Genomic DNA, 19,758 nt, shown 5'->3' on the forward strand with positions numbered 1-19,758 from the left:
AACACTCAAACACCAAATAGACATCATAATCATACAATCAAGCACAAACTAGACGACATAAGCAAGTTCATACCTTAATATATTTAAGGGGAGGCAATCTTGTCTACACAATCAATCCAGATTAGCACAATATAACTTCACAACATATCAACTCGAACATAAATAAGGTCATGATATCCATAATAGTCACTATCTAACATGTCCACATCATAAGCTCCTAAATATTTATCATTCATTCATAATAATCACATCTGCACAGTCAGTCTAGATTAACACAACACAATGTCACAACTAAGCCGACTCATACCTAAATGTCATAACCCTAACCATATGCATAGGCCAATCCAATTTAACATGATACATATAACATCAAGATCTTAATGTAATTACCCTAATCATCAAGTTACTAGCATATAACAACAACAAGTTATACATCATGCTCATCAACAACATATAACCTAATCATCAAGCTAACTATCATATAACAACAACAAGTTATATATCATGTTCGTCAACAATAAATAACCTAATCATCAAGCTAACTATCATATAACAACAACAAGTTAACCTATAACATACTCTTCAACAATGTTTAACATAATCGTCAAGTTATCTGAACATAAAACAAAAACCACATGTTACTATCATTCATGACTATCTAACACATGTGCATATGACTATACTAATAAATTAGCATCTATCATGTATGTAACCATAACCTCAATAGAATCAAAGACATACACCTAACCATAATGCATATAACAATCCTTAACCTACATACCTGCATGCCCAACATACAATCCTGTATGACGACGTGCTCTTGCCTCGAGGTCCAATGCTGCAACTTCACTTTAATGATCTGCATCTCCTACTCTATCTCAACCAACACATTAGCATCATAACATACTAATATTATCATGATGACCTAATTGCATACAATGACCTCACAATGCATGTTTAACCTACCATACATGAATAACCATCACCGTGACAATGCATGCATATAGACACCGACACGCATAACAATGCACATACACCCATACACTCATGACGACACATCCCACAACAACACCATCAACCTTCACATGACAACATCACTACAACCATGATCAACACCATGCAAATGTAACAAGCACATGGACGACAACACAAGAAACACATATGCAACTGACATGAATGCATGACCAACACACATCCCATCCAGTCCGAGGGGTGAACCATGCTATGATACCACTTTGTAACACCCTCCTCCCACATCTACCCAAGTAACCGACCAACCAGGGTAAACATGTGACGAGAAGTTACTATGATATGATTTGACATCCTAAGTCACGTTAAGGAAGTGGAACCGACGAAAACACACCATACAAACCTTCAACACAACAATAGGACTCCTAAGAAACATGTCAATCTTTCTGTTAACCAGCCCCTGAGTCCTATTGAGGTTTTAGACCTCTTGACCTCTGGACGTTCCCATGTTATGGGCATGCCAACGCCCAGAGAGCTCTAGACGCTCCCACAAGCTTGCATGCCTGCGTCCAGGGACTATTTCCAGAAGACCTATGCCAGAGTCCGGGGATTTTAAGGCACTTTTCAAGCCTAGAATTCCGACCACTTCCTAGAACTTGTTGTAACTTTCGGAATCCATTAAACACATGATGATAAGACTAATAAACCAAAAACTAACTCAGGACTAGGCTTGACCATCCCCAATCGGGACCGACATTCTGTCAAACACTTGGCATATATGTAATCTATAGATGTAAATAACAGATCTAAGCATAGGGGTCTCATACTTATCTGAGAATCGCTAAGAAGCATTGATGCCTCAACACATTAGCTACAATTTCATCCATTAGGTCATAGATATAGTGTCCATCCATTTACAAGTAAAAACATGATGAAAGCGATACATAGCTACTATCATAAAACATATACTTAACTAGCATAATAGCAACATAAATGCTAAGGAAATCACAACCATATAATCCACATATAGACCAATATAATACTCATAGAAATATAAGGAGAAATAACCTCATATTGATGATGCAAAATCCAAACCCGAGATGGGACTTCCACGTTCCACCCTACCGTAAAATGGTTGAACCAAATCTCTCTTCAGCCATTCACCCCTGTGCCATATTCCAAGCATGAATGTGGGATCTCATAGAACACATCAATCCAAAACCATCTAGGGCTTCTAGATGTCATCCACCTCAATCCGTCAAACAATGATTCCACGTCAGAGTCAGACATCACAAAACCATCACCAAATCGGTCTCTACCCAAGCCTTCTCGGGCTCTAGAGTGTTTGTTCCAACCAAGGTTTCCAGGACTAGTAACTCAACCCAAGCTAAAGGAAACATGAGAACTAACCAAAAGAAAACAAGGAAATAAACCCACAGTCTCCATGGCTATCTAGGAAATGGCAAGGCTAGGCAATTCCAATGTCAATCCAGGCAATCCTCCATGCCAGTGACAGATCATGACCAATAATCCACATGAATATGTCATGCATGCCAAAACTAGTGAGGAAAACATACATGCAACTCGGTACCTACAAGCCAAACCCGTTGTAGCTACTAATCCCAATGTCCTCTTGTGCTTTCGTGCTCTTCCTTTGTCTTCTTGCTCCAAAAATTCAAGTATGCCACACCCTCCAAAAGTGCTCCAAGAAAACTCTAAGTGTCTAAGAGTATGAGAGAGAGAGAGAATAATGAGAGAGCTCCAAAACTAAATTGACCATGTTTGAGCAAAAGCTTGCCAACTGATCCTCAGAAGCCTTTTTATCAACGAGGCCTCTAATTTCTTCATTTTCCCATTATTTTCCTTCATTTTTCTCCTCGCATGCAACTTGTGACCTTTCACCTCCCTTTTCTCCTAATTTCCTTTATTTCATAAATAACATGCTAATAAATGCCTCATGCCTTTCCAAAACCGTTTCCATTGCCTTTGCCAATTTCCTTAGCCATAATAAACCGAATGAACACCCATTAGGATGTCTTGCCCACCATTCAGATTGGAATACATGTCCCATCAACCGTGGTCTTATTTATTTTTACATGATTTTTTAACCAAGGTTGTTATAGTTATTAACATAGTTGATTAGCATTGAAAAGTTCTTTTGGTGTAGATAATTACTAGGCATAGTTGCCCTTAATAGTTGATTATACATCTCCTACCCCTATTTTTGCAAAGGTATTCAACTAGTGAAAAAATGTTGGATATATGTTGCATTCTTTGTAGATAAACTTAATCACGCATCTTAATGGGGGTTTGTCGGGGACACACCCCTCATGTCGGGGGCATGGATTTTTTTATATTGGTCCCTTATGTATTATATTGACTAATGGTTTCTAGGGTATATTGAAAATAATATTTGAACATGACATTGTTATTCTTATGTTCAGATTCAATAGGTATTGCTTTTATTACACTATTATATGATGCCCCGAGGACTAAACTGAGAAAGAATACTATCACATCAAGAAGAGGACTTGCACCTCAAAGCTGTCATTCAAATTGATAGAGATTTCAATGGAGGTAACACAGCATAAACTTCTTTATCTAATAATTACTTTTTATAAATAATTACTAGTAATATACAACCAAAAGCATATTTAAAATATGCAACTATTTTTTAAGAAGAATATGCTCGATGGTTAAGAACATGTGCTTTCTCATAAATATCACATGTTCGAATCTAGAATCTAGATGACATAGAACATGTATGCCTTCATCAACTTTAATAGTGAAAGCACTAAGTAGAGATGGGTCACTTCTCCCACAAACAAGGAGGTCTCATACACCAATTTGGTGTCTAGTTTTGGGGTGACCTCAAAATTACATTATTAGTTGTTATTGAATGTAAGGACTATATCAATTTATTAATTGATGACTTTGCCTTTGTTATGCCTTGATTATAAATATTTACTTATTTGTGAATGTAAAACATGAGGCTAATATTTATTTTATTTTATTTTTGTGATATATTAAAATTATATTTTTGTAATTAAACTATAAATAGAAATAAAAATGGCAAAAAAAAGTAACTTATGACTACACGAGAAAGATAAAAACTATTTCAATCATTTTGATTTTGATTTCAATTTAAAATTCCTAAATTTGTGATCAGGAATTTTAAATTGAAATCAAAATCAAAATGATTGAAATAATATATATATATATATATATATATATATATATATATATATATATATCTATCTATATATATATATATATAATTCTTAATTTTGTGAAGTTTTTTAATAACATTATTTAATATACCAGATTTATCTTAATTCCGGATTTTCCAAGTGGGGAGAGGGATCAAATCATGTTTGATGCAAACCTCTTTTAGAGTTAAAAGAGATTCAATCCCTCTCTCTTTGAGGGCTTGGTAGATTTCGAGTAAATATGGATGTAGGTTTGGTAGATTCGAAGTAAATATGGATGTAGGTTGGTCTAATTCTCCCCTTTAGATAGGCTATATTACACATGAATACCATGGGTCAATACCACGGTTCTCATAAACCTAAAGCTCAAAAACTAACTAACTTCACCAAGTCAAGCCCACCTTAAATACCCAACAAAAATTAATAAAAATAATAATAATATAGAATTTTTATTTTTATTATTTTAATTAAAAATTATTTTATTTTAACTCAAAATTATTTTTATTTTATTTTAATCAACTCAAAATGTTTACATTACATTACAACATCTTTAACTTACTAAATTAAAAAACATTTTTTTAAGCCACAAACATATATTTATTATTAAAATATATTAATTATAGTGGAATTCATATGTTTTATTACGATAATATCAATATTTAATTTAAAATTGATAACTTTGCAACCTGCCAACGAGTCAGATTGTTTTCACGATTCCATGGGTTTGCATATTTTGGAAAAAGATTAAAAAAGGGAGAAAATGTAAATAGCACCAACATTTATTCTCAATTCTCCGAAGCCTATCGAAGGGATAAGTTTCGACGGGAGGCATACTCGAGCAAACGAGCTTCGCTTCCATGGCATGACAGTGGGTGAGTATAAAATCTGAAAGCCCCCGAGCTTCGCTTTCATGGCATGACAGTGGGTGAGTATAAAATCTGAAAGCCCCCGAGCTTCGCTTTCATGGCATGACAGTGGGTCAGTATAAAATCTGAAAGCCCACTCAACTTCGAAACAGCGATCCCGTGTCTGTAATTGCTCCTTTCGCTCAGTCATTCCATGGCAGTGGCATACACCCAACTCGGACTGACACTCAGATTTCCATATACTTGTCCTTCCTCCTATCATTCACTGCCATTTCCTACAGCACTTCGCTTTCCTCACACAAGTTCACTCGAAACCTCTTTCTTTGCCCGGCAGAACTCACGCAAATGCAGTTTTCTGCGCTCAGAGAGCATGAATTCACGTCGTCCATGGTGTTTAAATGCCTACGTGGGGACGGCCAACAAAGATTCGGAGGAAAAAGAGGACGCGGGTGGACTTGAACTTGGGCCCTCTGCCAAGAGCAGGGGGCAGATATTTCTAGAAAAGGCTCTGGATAAGCACGATTCTGCTCAGTCCAATATAAAGGAGAAGAGAAAGAAAAAGAAGAAGAAAGTAACAGAAATGTCTACGCAGCCTGTCTGTTACGGATGCGGGGCACCTTTGCAAACTGTGGAGGTTGATGGCCCTGGTTATGTAACCCCAGAGACCTATGAATTGGTAAACTATCAATTCTGATTTTCTTTCATTTTCAAATGAAATTTTCTTAAGAGTAGAGGTTCCATACATCAAGTAAGTCGCAAAGGACATTGAAAAGATGAAGATAAATACAGTTTAATGACAAGTTTACTCCAGTCTTGCCATGGAGTAAATGAGACAATCGGGGTTTCAAAACAAGCTTGATAATTGGAACTCCCTCACGATAAATCATATACTGGCCAATCATATCCTTCTAGCACAATAACTGCAACATCAACACCGGAGTTCATTAAACAATGAATGCAGGGAAAATATCAAGGAACACTAGAAAAATGTAGAAACTCAGGCTAATCTTTATAACTTTCCAAATACTCTTAACAATTACTTTGTATTAAATTCAAAAAAACCTTTGCCTAACATCGGAGGTGAATTGTACAAATATCCCGGAGTTTTCAGAGAAAAACAGACTACAGATACCAAATTTTTGGTCCAGCGTAAATTTAGTGCGAATTCATTTCTACTATTCCTATTTTTCTTTGTTTTACTGCTTGGCGAATCTTTATAAATGTGCAAATACTCTAACAATTGCTTTGTATAAATTCAAAAAGCCTTTGCATAACTGGAGGCCAATTGTACAAAGGAAGAACCGATTGACACCTTCCTTGGAGGAGTGAATGAGATCCGAGATCAGTTGATTGCTATAGGGGCGACACCGGATCAGGAGCTGATGGTGAGGACAACCCTGAATGTTGTCTCAAAAGACTGAGAAGTATTTGTTCAGAGTACACTGGGTAGAGGGACACTTCCACCTTGGGACGAGATGTGGGCAGCTCTTCGCCAAGAAGAGATTAGACGACAGTCGAAGACGGGTAGCAGCAGCAAGGGGATCAAATTCAAGCAGGAGGAGGAAGACGTGGCCCTAGCATCTGAGGGAAAGCAGGGAAAGCGGAAGAAGAAGGATCTCTCCAAGATCAAGTGCTTCCACTTTGGGGAGTTGGGTCATTATGCGACCTAGTGTCCAAGGAAGAGGAGTAAGGGAGAGTCTTACGAGACTAAGGCAGTGCCAGCACGGGCAGAGAAAGAAGTTTTGACAGATGATGACTGTACCATGAGTGCACACGCGCCACTTGAGCGGAAGTGGGGAGACATCGAGCTGTAGTCAGGTTGACTACAAGCGATGAGGGGCAGGATCCTCGAGGTACCCAGCCTCTTGGATTAGACCTTGCTGCGGGAGCCCCGAAGAGGAGTAGCAGGACTGGCTGATGTGGGTAGAGACAAATGCGAATGGAGCGACAGAGAGAGCTACAGTGCAGGCGTCTCGAGACAGTGTGAGCCTAGCAGGTTGCAACAGTGCGAGAGGCACATGAGTGTTGCACCAGTGCAGGATGGCACAGAGAGGTGTGCAATGGTGCGAGATGCAGGGAGTTGTTGCAGTAGCGCAGAGGTCAGAGAGGGAGCACTTGTCAGCGGCAGAGGGAGCTTCAGCATCAGTGGGTGTCTCTAGCCCAACAGGGAGGTCAGGTTGGGAGATCAGTTACTTACTTCTCAGTAACTGAGTTGCAGTGCAGCAGTGGGCAGCACGATGCAACATGATGAGAGGAGGTGCAGTGCGGATGCAGTGCTGGGAGAAAGGACCAACAACAACACGGATGCAGAGGGAGCTGTCGTACAGATGCAGCAGTAGCAGTGGCAGTGGCATAACCATGGGCAGCAGTAGAGGATGCAACAATGCAGAGGATGTTGGGCAGGACGGCCTAGCATCAGCACAAGTACCGATGCCGGATGATCAGAGTAATACTTAGTAAGGAGTATTGCTAGAGCACAGTCCTCGCTAAGAGGGAGTGTTGATTTGGGGTAGCATCAAATGTGCTCTATCCACGAAATTTGGTGGAGAGGTTGGGGCAAAAGAGATCTCCAATACCTAGAAAGGGTTTGGGCAGATTCTAAACAGATAAGGAGATATTAAAATAATTAATATTTTTAATGGAGTCCCTAAGTCTAAACTTAGGGAAAATAAAATATTAATGTGTATTAATATGAATCTGTGTTAGAATGGTCCAAAAGACATGGATCAAGCCAGATCTAATCTTAGCCGTTGATTAGGGACTTAATCTCGGCCGTTGAGATGTCAACATGAAAAGTATAAGAGGAGGCTTGAGGGTCACTTGGAGAATACACAAGAGTGATCAGTTATTCTATTCTCTAGAGCGGGATTTGCTAAGAGAGATAGAATTAGTGATCGGGAGATGTAGCTGAGGGGCATTTGAGTACAAAGAGACAGAGAGGCAGAGATAGTGTTGGGAGAGCAGTGTAGTAGCCAAGGAGAGTGACGCAGAGCCAGCCAGGGCTCACGCAGGGCCACGCAGAGGCAGCCGAGAGCTACGCAGAGCCTCAGAGAGGCCAGCGTGATTGACACAGAGGGCCAGAGGGCTGACGCAGGGCCTCCCAGGGCTGACGCAGACCCATCCGGGGTGATGCAGGGTCAGCGTGAGGGAGAGAGGGGCTGATGCAGTCTAGAGAGAGGTTGATGCTAGGGTTTTTGGGGCAGATTGGTGCTGAGTAGCTGCCGGAAGGATTATTCGGGGTTTCAGCTAGTAGATTTGTCAGAAACTGAGAGGTATTACTACCAAGGAAATTCTCTGTTGGGTAGGCCAGTTTCGGCATCCAGATTGTACTTTGATATTGCTTAATAAGAAAACCCTCAGACAGCTGCACTAGTTTTCCCACATTGGGTTTTTCCGGGGACATTAGTCCAAAAATAATGGTGTCATATGGCGTGTTTGTTTCTGTTTCTTTTAGTTGCTGATCTGTAATATGTTGAGCATGCACTAGTGTTTATTTTCAGTATTTACATTGTAAATAACTTGTTAAGGAAAATAACAAATAGGAAGGAATAAATCAGATAAAGTGCATGGAGGGTTTCTAACTAAGTAAACTTAGAAACTTCAACACTCACCCTCAACGAAGTGTATAAATAGGAGTGACCTCTCTCTCATTTGGACAGCACTCATCTCATCACATATCTCTTTCTCCTCTCTTGATTGGTTCGTACAGATTGGAGGCAGCCTCTTCCTACTTTGCACATGTGAGAGAAGGACAATTTTCTGGGTTAGTTTGCTGGCCGAAAATTTCAGAAAACAGGTCAACGTTGACCAGGACTGCTTGACCCAGCGTTGACTTCGGTCTTGAGGGCAGAATTTCGATTTTTGAAGCCTGCATTGATTGGCACAATTTTTGAGGTGATTGGGATAATGTGACTGGTTTGACTTCAGTGTTGACTTCAACGTTGACTATAGAAATTACAACAATGTTTGACTGGGTTGACCGAACTGATTTGGGTTGACTTTGACCCACTTGGAAGGCTGAATTCTTCTGCTGTTGATCGAGCTGCTTGGAGGGCATTTTGGAGCTGCTTTGACCACCGTTGACTTTTTAGTTAGGGCTACAGTTGACTGCTGATTTGACAGGATTGTTTTGGGCATGTAAATTTGACATTTGTACTCTCTCTCTGTGCTGAACTATTGAAGAATAATAAGAAGATTTGATCAAAGGGTTTCCCCACATTGTGGTTTGTCCTTGGCATCCGCCGTATCTGGTGTCCTCTTGTCTTGGCTTGTCTTTTGCACATGTTTTTATGTTCTATCTGCATTTACTATCAATGTGGTTAAATTAATGTGATTGCTATTGAATATAATTGGAAATTGTCATTGGGCTGATAAGGAACATTGAAGTAAATTGTTCTAAAGCATAGAACATACCATTGTTATCTAAAATTAACATGGTATCAGAGCTCAGGTGAAGACAAAGCCCAAGCAAGAGTGAAGAAAAGCAATCACTAAGGGAAGTTGTTGGACAAGGACTTGGAACTAGTCCCAATGACGACTACATCTTACTTCAAATCCGAGGACAAGCTTAAAGACAAATCTGACTATCATACATGGAAGATGTATCTAGATTTGACAATGGAAGAAAATGATGCGATGGATTATGTCAAGGGAAGAGTAGTGTAGCCTCCTTCAAATGCATCCGCAACTGCACAAACAAAGTACAAGAAAGGTGAGGTTAAAGCTAAGAAAATTATTGTTGATTCTATTCACAAGCCTTTGGTTGCCTATATTTCTGATTTGGAAACATCTAAGGAGATGTATGACAAGCTGGTTGGGATGTTCAAAGTAAATAATGCAAATCAAGTTCTTTTTCTCAAGAACAAGTTGAAAGACATTAAGATGGATAGAGGAAAATCCATCCAATCCTACTTCATGAAGATTACTGAGATCAAGAATGATCTCCTATCTATTGGAGAAGTCATTGGTGATAGGGAGCTTACTCTTATTGCATTTGGAGGCGTTACAAGAGAATGGGGTGTGTTCAACACCACCATCCTCAACAATGACAAGATTCTGGGGTTTGATGAATTATTGGCTAGATGCACTCAAGAAGAAATAAGGACGATGGAAAGAGACAAGCCCTCAAATGGAAACAATCCTACCGGCTTCTTCGCTTATTCTAAGAGGAAAAACAACGTTGGTCCAAGAAATCAAGGTTAAGGGTTCAAGCCAGGATTCAAAGAAGGAAGAAAAGGAAGATGCTTCAATTGTAACAGGTTTGGCCACTTCACTAGAGAGTGTCCTCACAAGAAGGATACTCCAAGAGATGATGACAACAATAACAACAACTACAAAGGCAATGTCAATCAAAGGAACAACAGGTTCAACAAAGGAAAGATGAATGCTCCTGCTTCTCGAAATGGAAATGGTCGTCCTCCCAAGAAGTCGAGAAATTCTAGGTATGAAGAAGTTAATGTTGTAAAGCAAAAATAATTTTATCGTATTTCTGCCCTCACCACCGCCTTTCCTTCTGATAAATTAGATCATTGGTTGATTGATAGTGGTGCCTCAAGGCACTTCACTGGGTACAAAGAAGCTCTCTCAAACTTGATTGAAAAGAAGACAAATATGGAGATTATACTTGGGTTTAATGCCACTTATCCCTTGAAAGGAATTGGGACTGTTACTCTTCACTTAAATCAAGGTCAAACTCTTCATTTACAAGGAGTGCTATATGTACTTGATCTGAAAAAGAACTTGGTCTTTATTCTGCGATGGAAGACAAAGGTTTCAAGGTGACATTCATTGATGGGAAAGTTCGTGTTTGGCAAAGGAACCCAAGAGATGCATTCACTCTTGGATTCAGGGTTGAAGGTCTCTATTAGGTTGGAGGAAGTCTGTTGGGAGCAATGACTTGTGATACTTCTCTTCAATTTGAATTATGGTACCGAAGATTTGCTCACCTTCATTTCAAAGCCTTACCTGATGTAAGAAAGATGGTCATAGGTATGCCCGAATTCAACTTAAATCATGAAAGTGTTTGTCAGGGACGTGAAGCTAGAAAACATACAAGGGGACCATTCCCCTCAAGTGAAACTCAAACCACCAATATTCTTCAATTGGTCCATTTTGATCTATCAGGTATGTTGCCCGTGACATCTTTGGGTGGATATTTGTACTATGCTATTTTTGGATGACTTCTCTCACAAAACATGGATCTATTTCTTAAAGAAGAAGGATGAAGTATTCAAATGGTTCCACACTTTCAAAGCCTTGGTCGAGAATCAAACAGGGAAGAAGATCAAAATATTGAGGATCAATAATGAGACCAAATATGAGTCAAATGAATTCACTATTGTAGAGAAGCTGGCATTAAGAGGGAGACGACTACTGCATATATTCCTGAACAAAATGGTGTTGCCGAAAGGAAGAATTGTACTATCATAAAAGCCACCCGTGCCATGCTTCATGACCAAGGTCTACCGAAGTTCTTATGGGGAGAAGCTGCCAACACCATTGTGTATGTTCAAAACAGATGCCCACATCAAGCTTTGGAATTCAAGACACCCGAAGAAGTTTTCATCGATAAGAACCCTGATGTTTCTCATTTTGGAATTTTTGGTTGTCTTGTATATTTTCATGTGCCGAAAGAGAAAAGAAACAAACTAGATGCATCTGAGAAGAAAGGAACGTTTGTGGGCTACAATGAAACTTCGAAGGCATATAGAATCTATGTGTCTAGTCAAAGGGAAGTGGAATTAAGTCATGATGTCACTTTCGATGAAGATTTTGCTCTTAGAAAGATCCGAGATCTTCCTATCCCTAGGAAGGACAATGATGATGCTGATGCAGAAAAGCAGGATGAACCTCTGTTTGATGAACCGATGCCCAATGTTGAAGGTCTGATGGATCCCATTGATCCACCTCCTAGTGAGCCCTCTACTTCAAGAAAAAGGCCTTTGTGGCTCAAAGATACTCTTGAAGATGCTGAGAAACATATTGCACCGAGGGGGACATTTCGTGAAAGCAAGAAGCCGAATAGGTACCAAGGGTACTTAGCTGCCATGAGTACCATTATACAATCTAAGCCTTGCACATTCGAAGAAGCCGTGAAACACCAAGTTTGGAAGGATGCGATGAACGAGGAGTATGAGTCGATCATGAAGAATGATGTCTGGGATGTGGTTCCTAGACCCAAGGACAAGTCAGTGGTCACTTCAAAATGGCTCTACAAGATCAAACATGGAGCTGATGGGAGTGCTGAAAAGTTCAAGGCCAGATTTGTAGCTCGAGGCTTCTCTCAAAAGGAAGGAGTAGACTATGATGAGATATTTGCACCAGTTGCTCGATATACCACCATCCATTCGATTATAGCCCTTGCTGCCTTGCAAGGATGGAGCCTACACCAGATGGATGTCAAAATTGCCTTCTTGCATGGTTCGCTTAAGGAGGAAGTCTATGTTGAACAACCCAAGGGGTTTGAGGTTCAAGATCATGAGACACATGTATGCAGGTTGAAGAAATCCCTTTATGGGTTAAAGCAAGTCCCTAGGGCTTGGTATGAGAGGATCGATAGCTATCTTATGAAGCTGGGATTCACAAGGAGCGATGCTGACCCGAACCTATACTTCAAGGTTGAAAAGGACAAACCTCTCATTCTGGTCCTTTATGTGGATGATCTCTTTCTAACAGGTGATGACCCTCTCATTCATCAATGCAAGAGGGAGTTGGCTTCCGAGTTTGAGATGAAGGACCTAGGACTGATGCATTATTTCCTAGGGCTGGAGGTTTGGCAAAAGTCAGGGGAGATTTTCATTTCTCAAGGAAAATACATTGTGAAGCTACTTGAGAGATGTGGGATGGTGGATTGCAAGTCTGTAACTACTCCGATGGAACTCAACTTTAAGAAGCTATGTGGAAGTGCTGCTGGGCCTGGATTAGCGAACTCTTCCGAGTATCGTCAACTTGTGGGGGCCCTGATGTTTTTGGTCAACTCCCGTCTTAACATATGCTTCGCTGTTAACACGTTAAGTCAGTTTATGGTCGAGCCTCGTCACATTCATTGGATTGCTGATAAGAATTTCTTGAGATATCTCCGGGGCACAATCCACTATGGACTGACATACATTGCCGAGTACTTGAGGCTACATGGATATTCAGATGTTGAGTGTGCTGGCAGTGTGGTGGATTGTAAGAGCACGTCTGGGTGCTGCTTCTCTTTGGGGTTTGATTCATTATCTTGGATGAGCAGGAAGCAAAAATCGGTTGCTCTAAGCACTACCGAGGCCAAATACATTGCTACAAGTATGGCCTGCTGTGAAGAAGTTTGGTTGAGGAAGCTCTTCAGTGAGCTATTTGAGCACGTGCTGGATACCACCGTGATCTTCTGCGACAATCAGAGTGGGATTTTCCTATCAGAGAATCCTGTGTTCCACAACCGCTCCAAGCACATTGATATCAGGTACCACTTTATCCAGGATATGGTATAACGAGGAGCAATAAGGCTCCAACACATCAGGACGGATGAGCAGGTCGCAGACATTCTCATGAAGCCTTTGGGGAAGGTCAAATTCTTAACCTTCCGAGAGAGACTTGGAGTCGTGGAATGACCCTCCTATGAGGGTCCCGTATGAGTTGGACACTGAGCTCTGGGAGCTCCTGGGGGCTCGGGATACTTCTTGGAGCTATGAGGTGAGTGGTTCACCTTCCCCTAGTGGTGCGCTAGATACAAGGTGAGTGGTTCACCTTCCCCTGTGATACCCCATTATGGTTGACATGTGTGTAGGGTGAGTGGTTCACCTTCCCCTACCTGGACACATGCATGTAGGGTGAGTGGTTCACCTTCCCCTACGATTGACATATGCATAGGATGAGTGGTTCACCTTCTCCTATGGTATATGAGCAGGATGAGTGGCTCTCCTTCTCTTGCTGATGCCTCGACACACATCCTACCTAAGTTGCAGGAAACGTGGGCAGGGGGTCCGTTTCCCCAGGGGAAACGAAACGAAACTCGTTTCCCCGTACCGTACGGCCTGGAAACGCGTTTCCGGCCGTACGGCCACGTTTCCCGAAACGGAAACTTGGCCGTACGGCCGGAAACGCGTTTCCAGGCCGTACGTGCCACGTTTCCCCCAAAAAAACACTTGTTTTTTATTTTTTTTTATTTTTTTTAGGGTTTCCAGGTAGTAAATGTGATGTAAATTTAATCTTAATGTTTAAATGTTTATGTAAGTAAATGTATCATTCATGCTTTATGATTGCACATATATATAATAATAATTTTTAATATATATATATATATATATATATTATTATATATATTCGCGTTTCCCCGTTTCCAAAATTTGGGGAGGTCGCGTTTCGTTTCGCTTCCGCGTTTCCCCGTTTCGTGCAACTTAGCATCCTACCCATAGAGTTCGAGACTCATGGGAAGTACCTCTCATTTCGCCAATGAGTTGGGAAAAGATGGTTAGGGACCATAGCACTACCGATGGACGCATCGTGTATTGCCGTACTCCCTATGACTAGGATGCATGGTATTCAACAACTTGATCTGGGATCAAGGACTGACTTTTGTCATTGGAGAGTGGTACGATCTTATGACTCACTTTCGATCACTTCTTCTTCATTATTACTTCATGGTTCAGCAGAGCAGAGCAGAACATGGCAGTGATGACAGGGATGGTACAGGCTGACAGGATGGCATGATCATGTCAGATGGATTGGCAGGTAGAATTCTCCGTAGTTGAGAGGGAGTGTTAAAATTGGCAACTAGGGCCAAATTCCGCCTTAGGACAACTCATATGATGGAGATGATTATTGCATTGGATTCCTCTTTTCGAGAGGTCCAATTTTGATATAAAGATCATCTCATTCTGACAAGCAGAAATGGAATTTTGAATTTATTCTCTCTCATGCAGAAATTATCAAGGTCGGGCTCAAATGTAGGCTCATGAAGCCTAATGGATGTGTCTCCTCACCCTCAACAAAGTGTATAAATAGGAGTGGCCTCTCTCTCATTTGGACATCACTCATCTCATCACATATCTCTCTCTCTCCTCTCTTGATTGGTTCGTACAGCTTGGAGGCAGCCTCTTCCTACCTTGCACGTGTGAGAGAAGGACGATTTTCTGGGTTAGTCCGCTGGCCGAAAATTTCAGAAAACAGGTCAGCGTTGACCAGGACTGTTTGAACCAATGTTGACTTTGATCTTGAGGGCATAATTCTGATTTTTGAAGGCCACATTGATTGGCACGGTTTTCGAGGCGATTGGGACAGTTTGACTGGTTTGACTTTAGCGTGACTTCAGCCTTTGACCGCAGAAATTACAGCAGTGTTTGACTGGGTTGACCCAACTGTTTTGCGCTGACTTTGACCCTCTTGGAAGGCTGAATTCTTCTGCTGTTGACTGAGCTGCTTGGGCATTTTGGAGCTGCTTTGACCACTGTTGACTTTTTGGTTAGGGCCGCAGTTGACTGCTGATTTGACAGGACTGTTTTGGGCATGTAAATTTGACATTTGTACTCTCTCTCTCTCTGCTGAACTATTGAAGAATAATAAGAAGATTTGATCAAAGGGTTTCCTCACATTGGGGTGTGCCCCTGGCATCTGCCATATCTTGCGTCCTCTTGTCTTGGCTCGTCTTCTGCACATGTTTTTTATGTTCTATCTGCATTTACTATCAATGTGTTTAAATTAATGTGATTGCTACTGAATATAATTGGAAATTATCATTGGGCTAATAAGGAACACTGAAGTAAATTGTGCTAAAGCATAGAACATACCATTGTTATCTAAAATTAAGATAGGGCCTATTTATTTGATGCTTACTCTAGAGTCTCTAGTAAATGTTTTGGTAAATGTTCCAAATAACCTCCTTTATAGCAGGTTAACAGTATAAGCCCATTAGTTCTTGTAATGGTATTGGGCCTTCTTGAAAACATCAAGTAATAGTTAAAGTTGTTATCCAATTGAAGCCCAATAATGTATAATACTGGATTTTCTCTTTTTAGGAATCATTATTTCAAACAAAGTTAATGAATTAATCCATATATTTGGTTGAAAAGAATCACATCATTTAATGCATTTTTAAATCCCATTGAAGGACTCATGATATGACTTAAATTTGGAGGCTTTGGATGTTTGGTGCAGAAAAAGAAACATCGCCAGTTGAGATCTGTACTCTGTGGAAGATGTCGGCTGCTATCCCATGGACACATGCTCACTGCTGTTGGTGGACATGGGGGCTATTCTGGTGGAAAACAATTCATTTCTGCTGAGCAACTTCGTGAAAAGTTGTCTCATCTTCGTCATGATAAAGCTTTGATCATTAAACTGGTATGTAAGAATTAAATTGCTTAGTTGTTTATCATATTTTTTGTAATACATCATGAGATATGAGTGTCATAATTTAAAGGCGTCTTTACTTTGAAACAATGACAACTTGCATAGTTCAACCACTCTGTTGGGTTTAAAAAATGGCACTTATTTATACCATCCTTCCCCTAACCTCTTTCAGCATACCTAGACCTCATATCAATTCATTATTATGTGGGATTTAGAATTAATATGTTTCCATTGCATTTCTTTAGTATTTTACATGGATTTATGATTAAACATTAGAAGTAAATCACATTTGTATTTATCTTTTAGTTAATTTGAACAGATGATCTGCTAAACAAGTGGTTGTGCAGGTTGTAATGTTGTCATAGGGTCCTAGTTACAGTTCTTGCAATTCTTGCTACTGCAACTCCCGATCATTGTTACCATTACTTCAACATCCATTGTTGCAACTCCAGTCACACTCCAGTTGCTACAACTTTGATTGTTACACCTTGCCACAACTCCACAACATTGTTCTACATTACTACAACTTTGACTATGTTGTTGCAATTTTGGAAGTTTTCAGGTAGTCAACTTGCAATGCACATCTCAGAAAAAATGAAGATGAATATGAAAATTCTAAAACGTGGGTTTTGTGCAAAATGAGCCAAGTTGAGTAATAAGTAGGCAGATTTATAAAAATGAGCATGGTTTGGAGGATACGGTCCTTTTTTTCTTTCTAAAAACCCATATTTACTTTTATAGTCGTTTTCTAAATTTGCCCACTTTAGCATAAATTATTTGACCACCATATCTGCATTCTTCTTTTGCTAGTAAGTGCTAACTAAATGTGCCTTAAATGAGAAAAACTCCAAGGCACATTGGTTGGGAAAATCTGTCTATTTAAAGGATTTAGTTAGCACTGTTGTAACAATTTATTTTTATAAATAATTCAGACATTTATGATCACAACAAGATATCAATGTGGGCGGTGGGAGAGGTACTTAGAGCAATGTCTAAATGATAATGAAATAATTCATTTAGCTTTTATTTTTAATTGCAATTTTATAAATTTCATAGTGTGCAGATGATGTTAGTGAATGTCTGTTCACTTTTTGGACTAGAAAATGGACTTCAATGGCCTGTCTTAGCCAGTATATTTTTATGATGGGCCTTGGCAAAAGTATATCCAAACTCCAAAGTTGAAAGTAGAAATGTAGTGCACCACTTTAATCCTGCTACACTAATTTTTCAGTTTTGACCAATTTCTAGTTAATAACTTAACACAATTTCATTTGGCTGCTAATTAATGCATAGTTGTATTATGTTTCTATTTTGTAACATATAGGTTATAACTCCTATGGAAACTTTCTATGGCAATAAAACTTTCCTCTGCTCCTTTTATACCAGAGGACTATGTTGATATGTTGTTTTAATGTTATTCTTTGCTGAGTAAGTTTGCTTGTGTAATGCTTGGCATTTGCTCATCTGTAAATGTTGGTGTATTCTTAATGATGAACGCATGGTCACATTTGGCATACAGACATCTCAACTAACTACACAGCAATGATTCAGGCAATGTATAGGGTGAATTTTGTGCTTGGACTCCAGTTCTGGAGATAGTTTCGTCCAGTAAATTTATATCAGCAACCTAAAGGCTAAAAGAGCCAGCATATGAGCCTGGCCCCCCAGCGAGAGGGACTCAACATCACAATGAAAGGCACTGAAGTTTACTCTCAAGAGCAAAGCCATCTCTTGCTTAGAGTTCCTCAATTCCCTTAAGGTAAGGTGGTGAGGACCCTCATTGAACATAACTTTACAATGATGTTTCCACGGCAATCTAGTTGGAGCCAGTGAAATTGAATGCCAAAGCAATTTATGGTTATCCCTGGTCAACCAAGTGTCCCCTAGGAGGTTTTAAATCTCCTAATACCAGCCCAGATTTATTGTCTCACGTCAATTATTTATTCCCGACAGTTTATTTAATTAACCAAATAAATTCTGAGTTACCAATAAATAAAATCACTGGTATTTTAACCTCTAGAAATATATGTAGTGGAAAATAAAAATTAGGAAAGATCAATCACACATTGCAACAAATAAATACCCACAATAGTTCTCCATCATTCATTAATTTGGAAAATCAGGGTTTTTGACCCACAGAGAATTACAAGGAAAAGTACATTTATTGGAACCTGTAATTTGGCCCTCACTAGATGAATTTGGCTGAAGGAATTTGGCCTCCTGGAAAACAGCCTTTGAAAGAACTTGGCCTGGAGAATTTCAACCCGACAATTTGCCAGCAAATCTACTTTATGCCTTCCCTTCGAGCTGCCACTGCACCTCAAGAATTTCAGCCCTGGAAAATTGGCTGCTACAATCAAATCGATCTCCCTCTCTCTTCAACAACTTGGCCCTGCAATATGCAGCAAACCGGCCTCCTGGATATGCCCTTGATTTCTCCTGTAGTCTTCCTCCTTTGTGCTTCAGGTACCCTATCTACATAATAAGGTAAAACAAATATACATGCATCCCTTCCAGATTATGTTACCTTCTATTTTACAAAGATTAGGAGTGTTTCTTAGTTGGTTGTGTCACGTTCTTTGGGAATTCGATCACATATTCCCCCTATCTTTCTAGAGGAGTATTCGAGGAAATTCATATTAAGATTGCTTTTATATAAGTAGATTATGTCCCATGTCCTGAACTTTTTTTCTATATAGCTCTGTTTTCTTAAAAAAATTGTTTCTAGTTGATGTATATATATAATGATGCTGTGTCTATTTAATGTTATACTTTGTAATATATGGTTTGCAGGTGGACATTGTTGATTTCAATGGGTCTTTTCTTGCAAGAGTTCGTGATCTTGTTGGTGCAAACCCAATCATAATGGTTGCAACAAAGGTTGTATTGTGCACCTACTTGTTTTCGTTCTACTTTCTTACAAATTTAGTAAATCAAGTCTCATTGTTATTCATTTATTTCGAAGGTTGATCTTCTTCCAAAAGGAACAGATCTTAGTGTGGTTGGTGATTGGCTTGTTGAGGTCACCAAGCGAAAGAAACTCAAGTAAGTTTTTGTTTGTTTAATTATGATGCTGGTTTTTAGAAAGCTTTTGTAACATATTTTCTTTTTGCCTAGAAATTGTGTTTCTTGTCACTGGTTTTGACCAATTTGGTTCTAGTTAAGATGTTGAAATTTCCTTGCACCCTAGGTCTGCTCTATGTCTAGACTAGAACATAAACTGTTAAAAATGGCAACTAGGGCCAAACTCCACGTGGGTCATCTTATTAATGGCAGCTGATATTTTTCTTGGATCCCTCTCATCGAGAGGTGTAGGATTGATCTAAAGATCATCCGATTCCGATAAGTATTCATGGAGATATGAATTTATTAGTGTTATGGGACAA

The 19,758-nt window shown here is 39.6% G+C and overlaps 1 protein-coding gene across 1 annotated transcript in view; it reads left to right on the forward strand.

Annotated features, from left to right (window-relative positions):
- Nucleotides 1–4,948: 4,948 nt before the first annotated feature.
- Nucleotides 4,949–19,758, forward strand: part of LOC149173395 (putative nitric oxide synthase) — a 206,512-nt gene continuing 191,702 nt past the window's right edge. Inside the window, exons 1-4 of the mRNA XM_089426682.1 lie at nt 4,949–5,720; nt 16,178–16,363; nt 19,166–19,252; nt 19,338–19,417. Of these exons, the coding sequence (XP_089282808.1) occupies nt 5,238–5,720; nt 16,178–16,363; nt 19,166–19,252; nt 19,338–19,417 (836 nt within the window). The 5' untranslated portion in view covers nt 4,949–5,237. The remainder of the gene's footprint in view (nt 5,721–16,177; nt 16,364–19,165; nt 19,253–19,337; nt 19,418–19,758) is intronic.

This window comes from Pinus tabuliformis, chromosome 4_2 (genome assembly GCF_031772625.1).
Source record: "Pinus tabuliformis cultivar Carrire ecotype Pingquan chromosome 4_2, CPIR1, whole genome shotgun sequence".
Taxonomy (NCBI): domain Eukaryota; kingdom Viridiplantae; phylum Streptophyta; class Pinopsida; order Pinales; family Pinaceae; genus Pinus; species Pinus tabuliformis.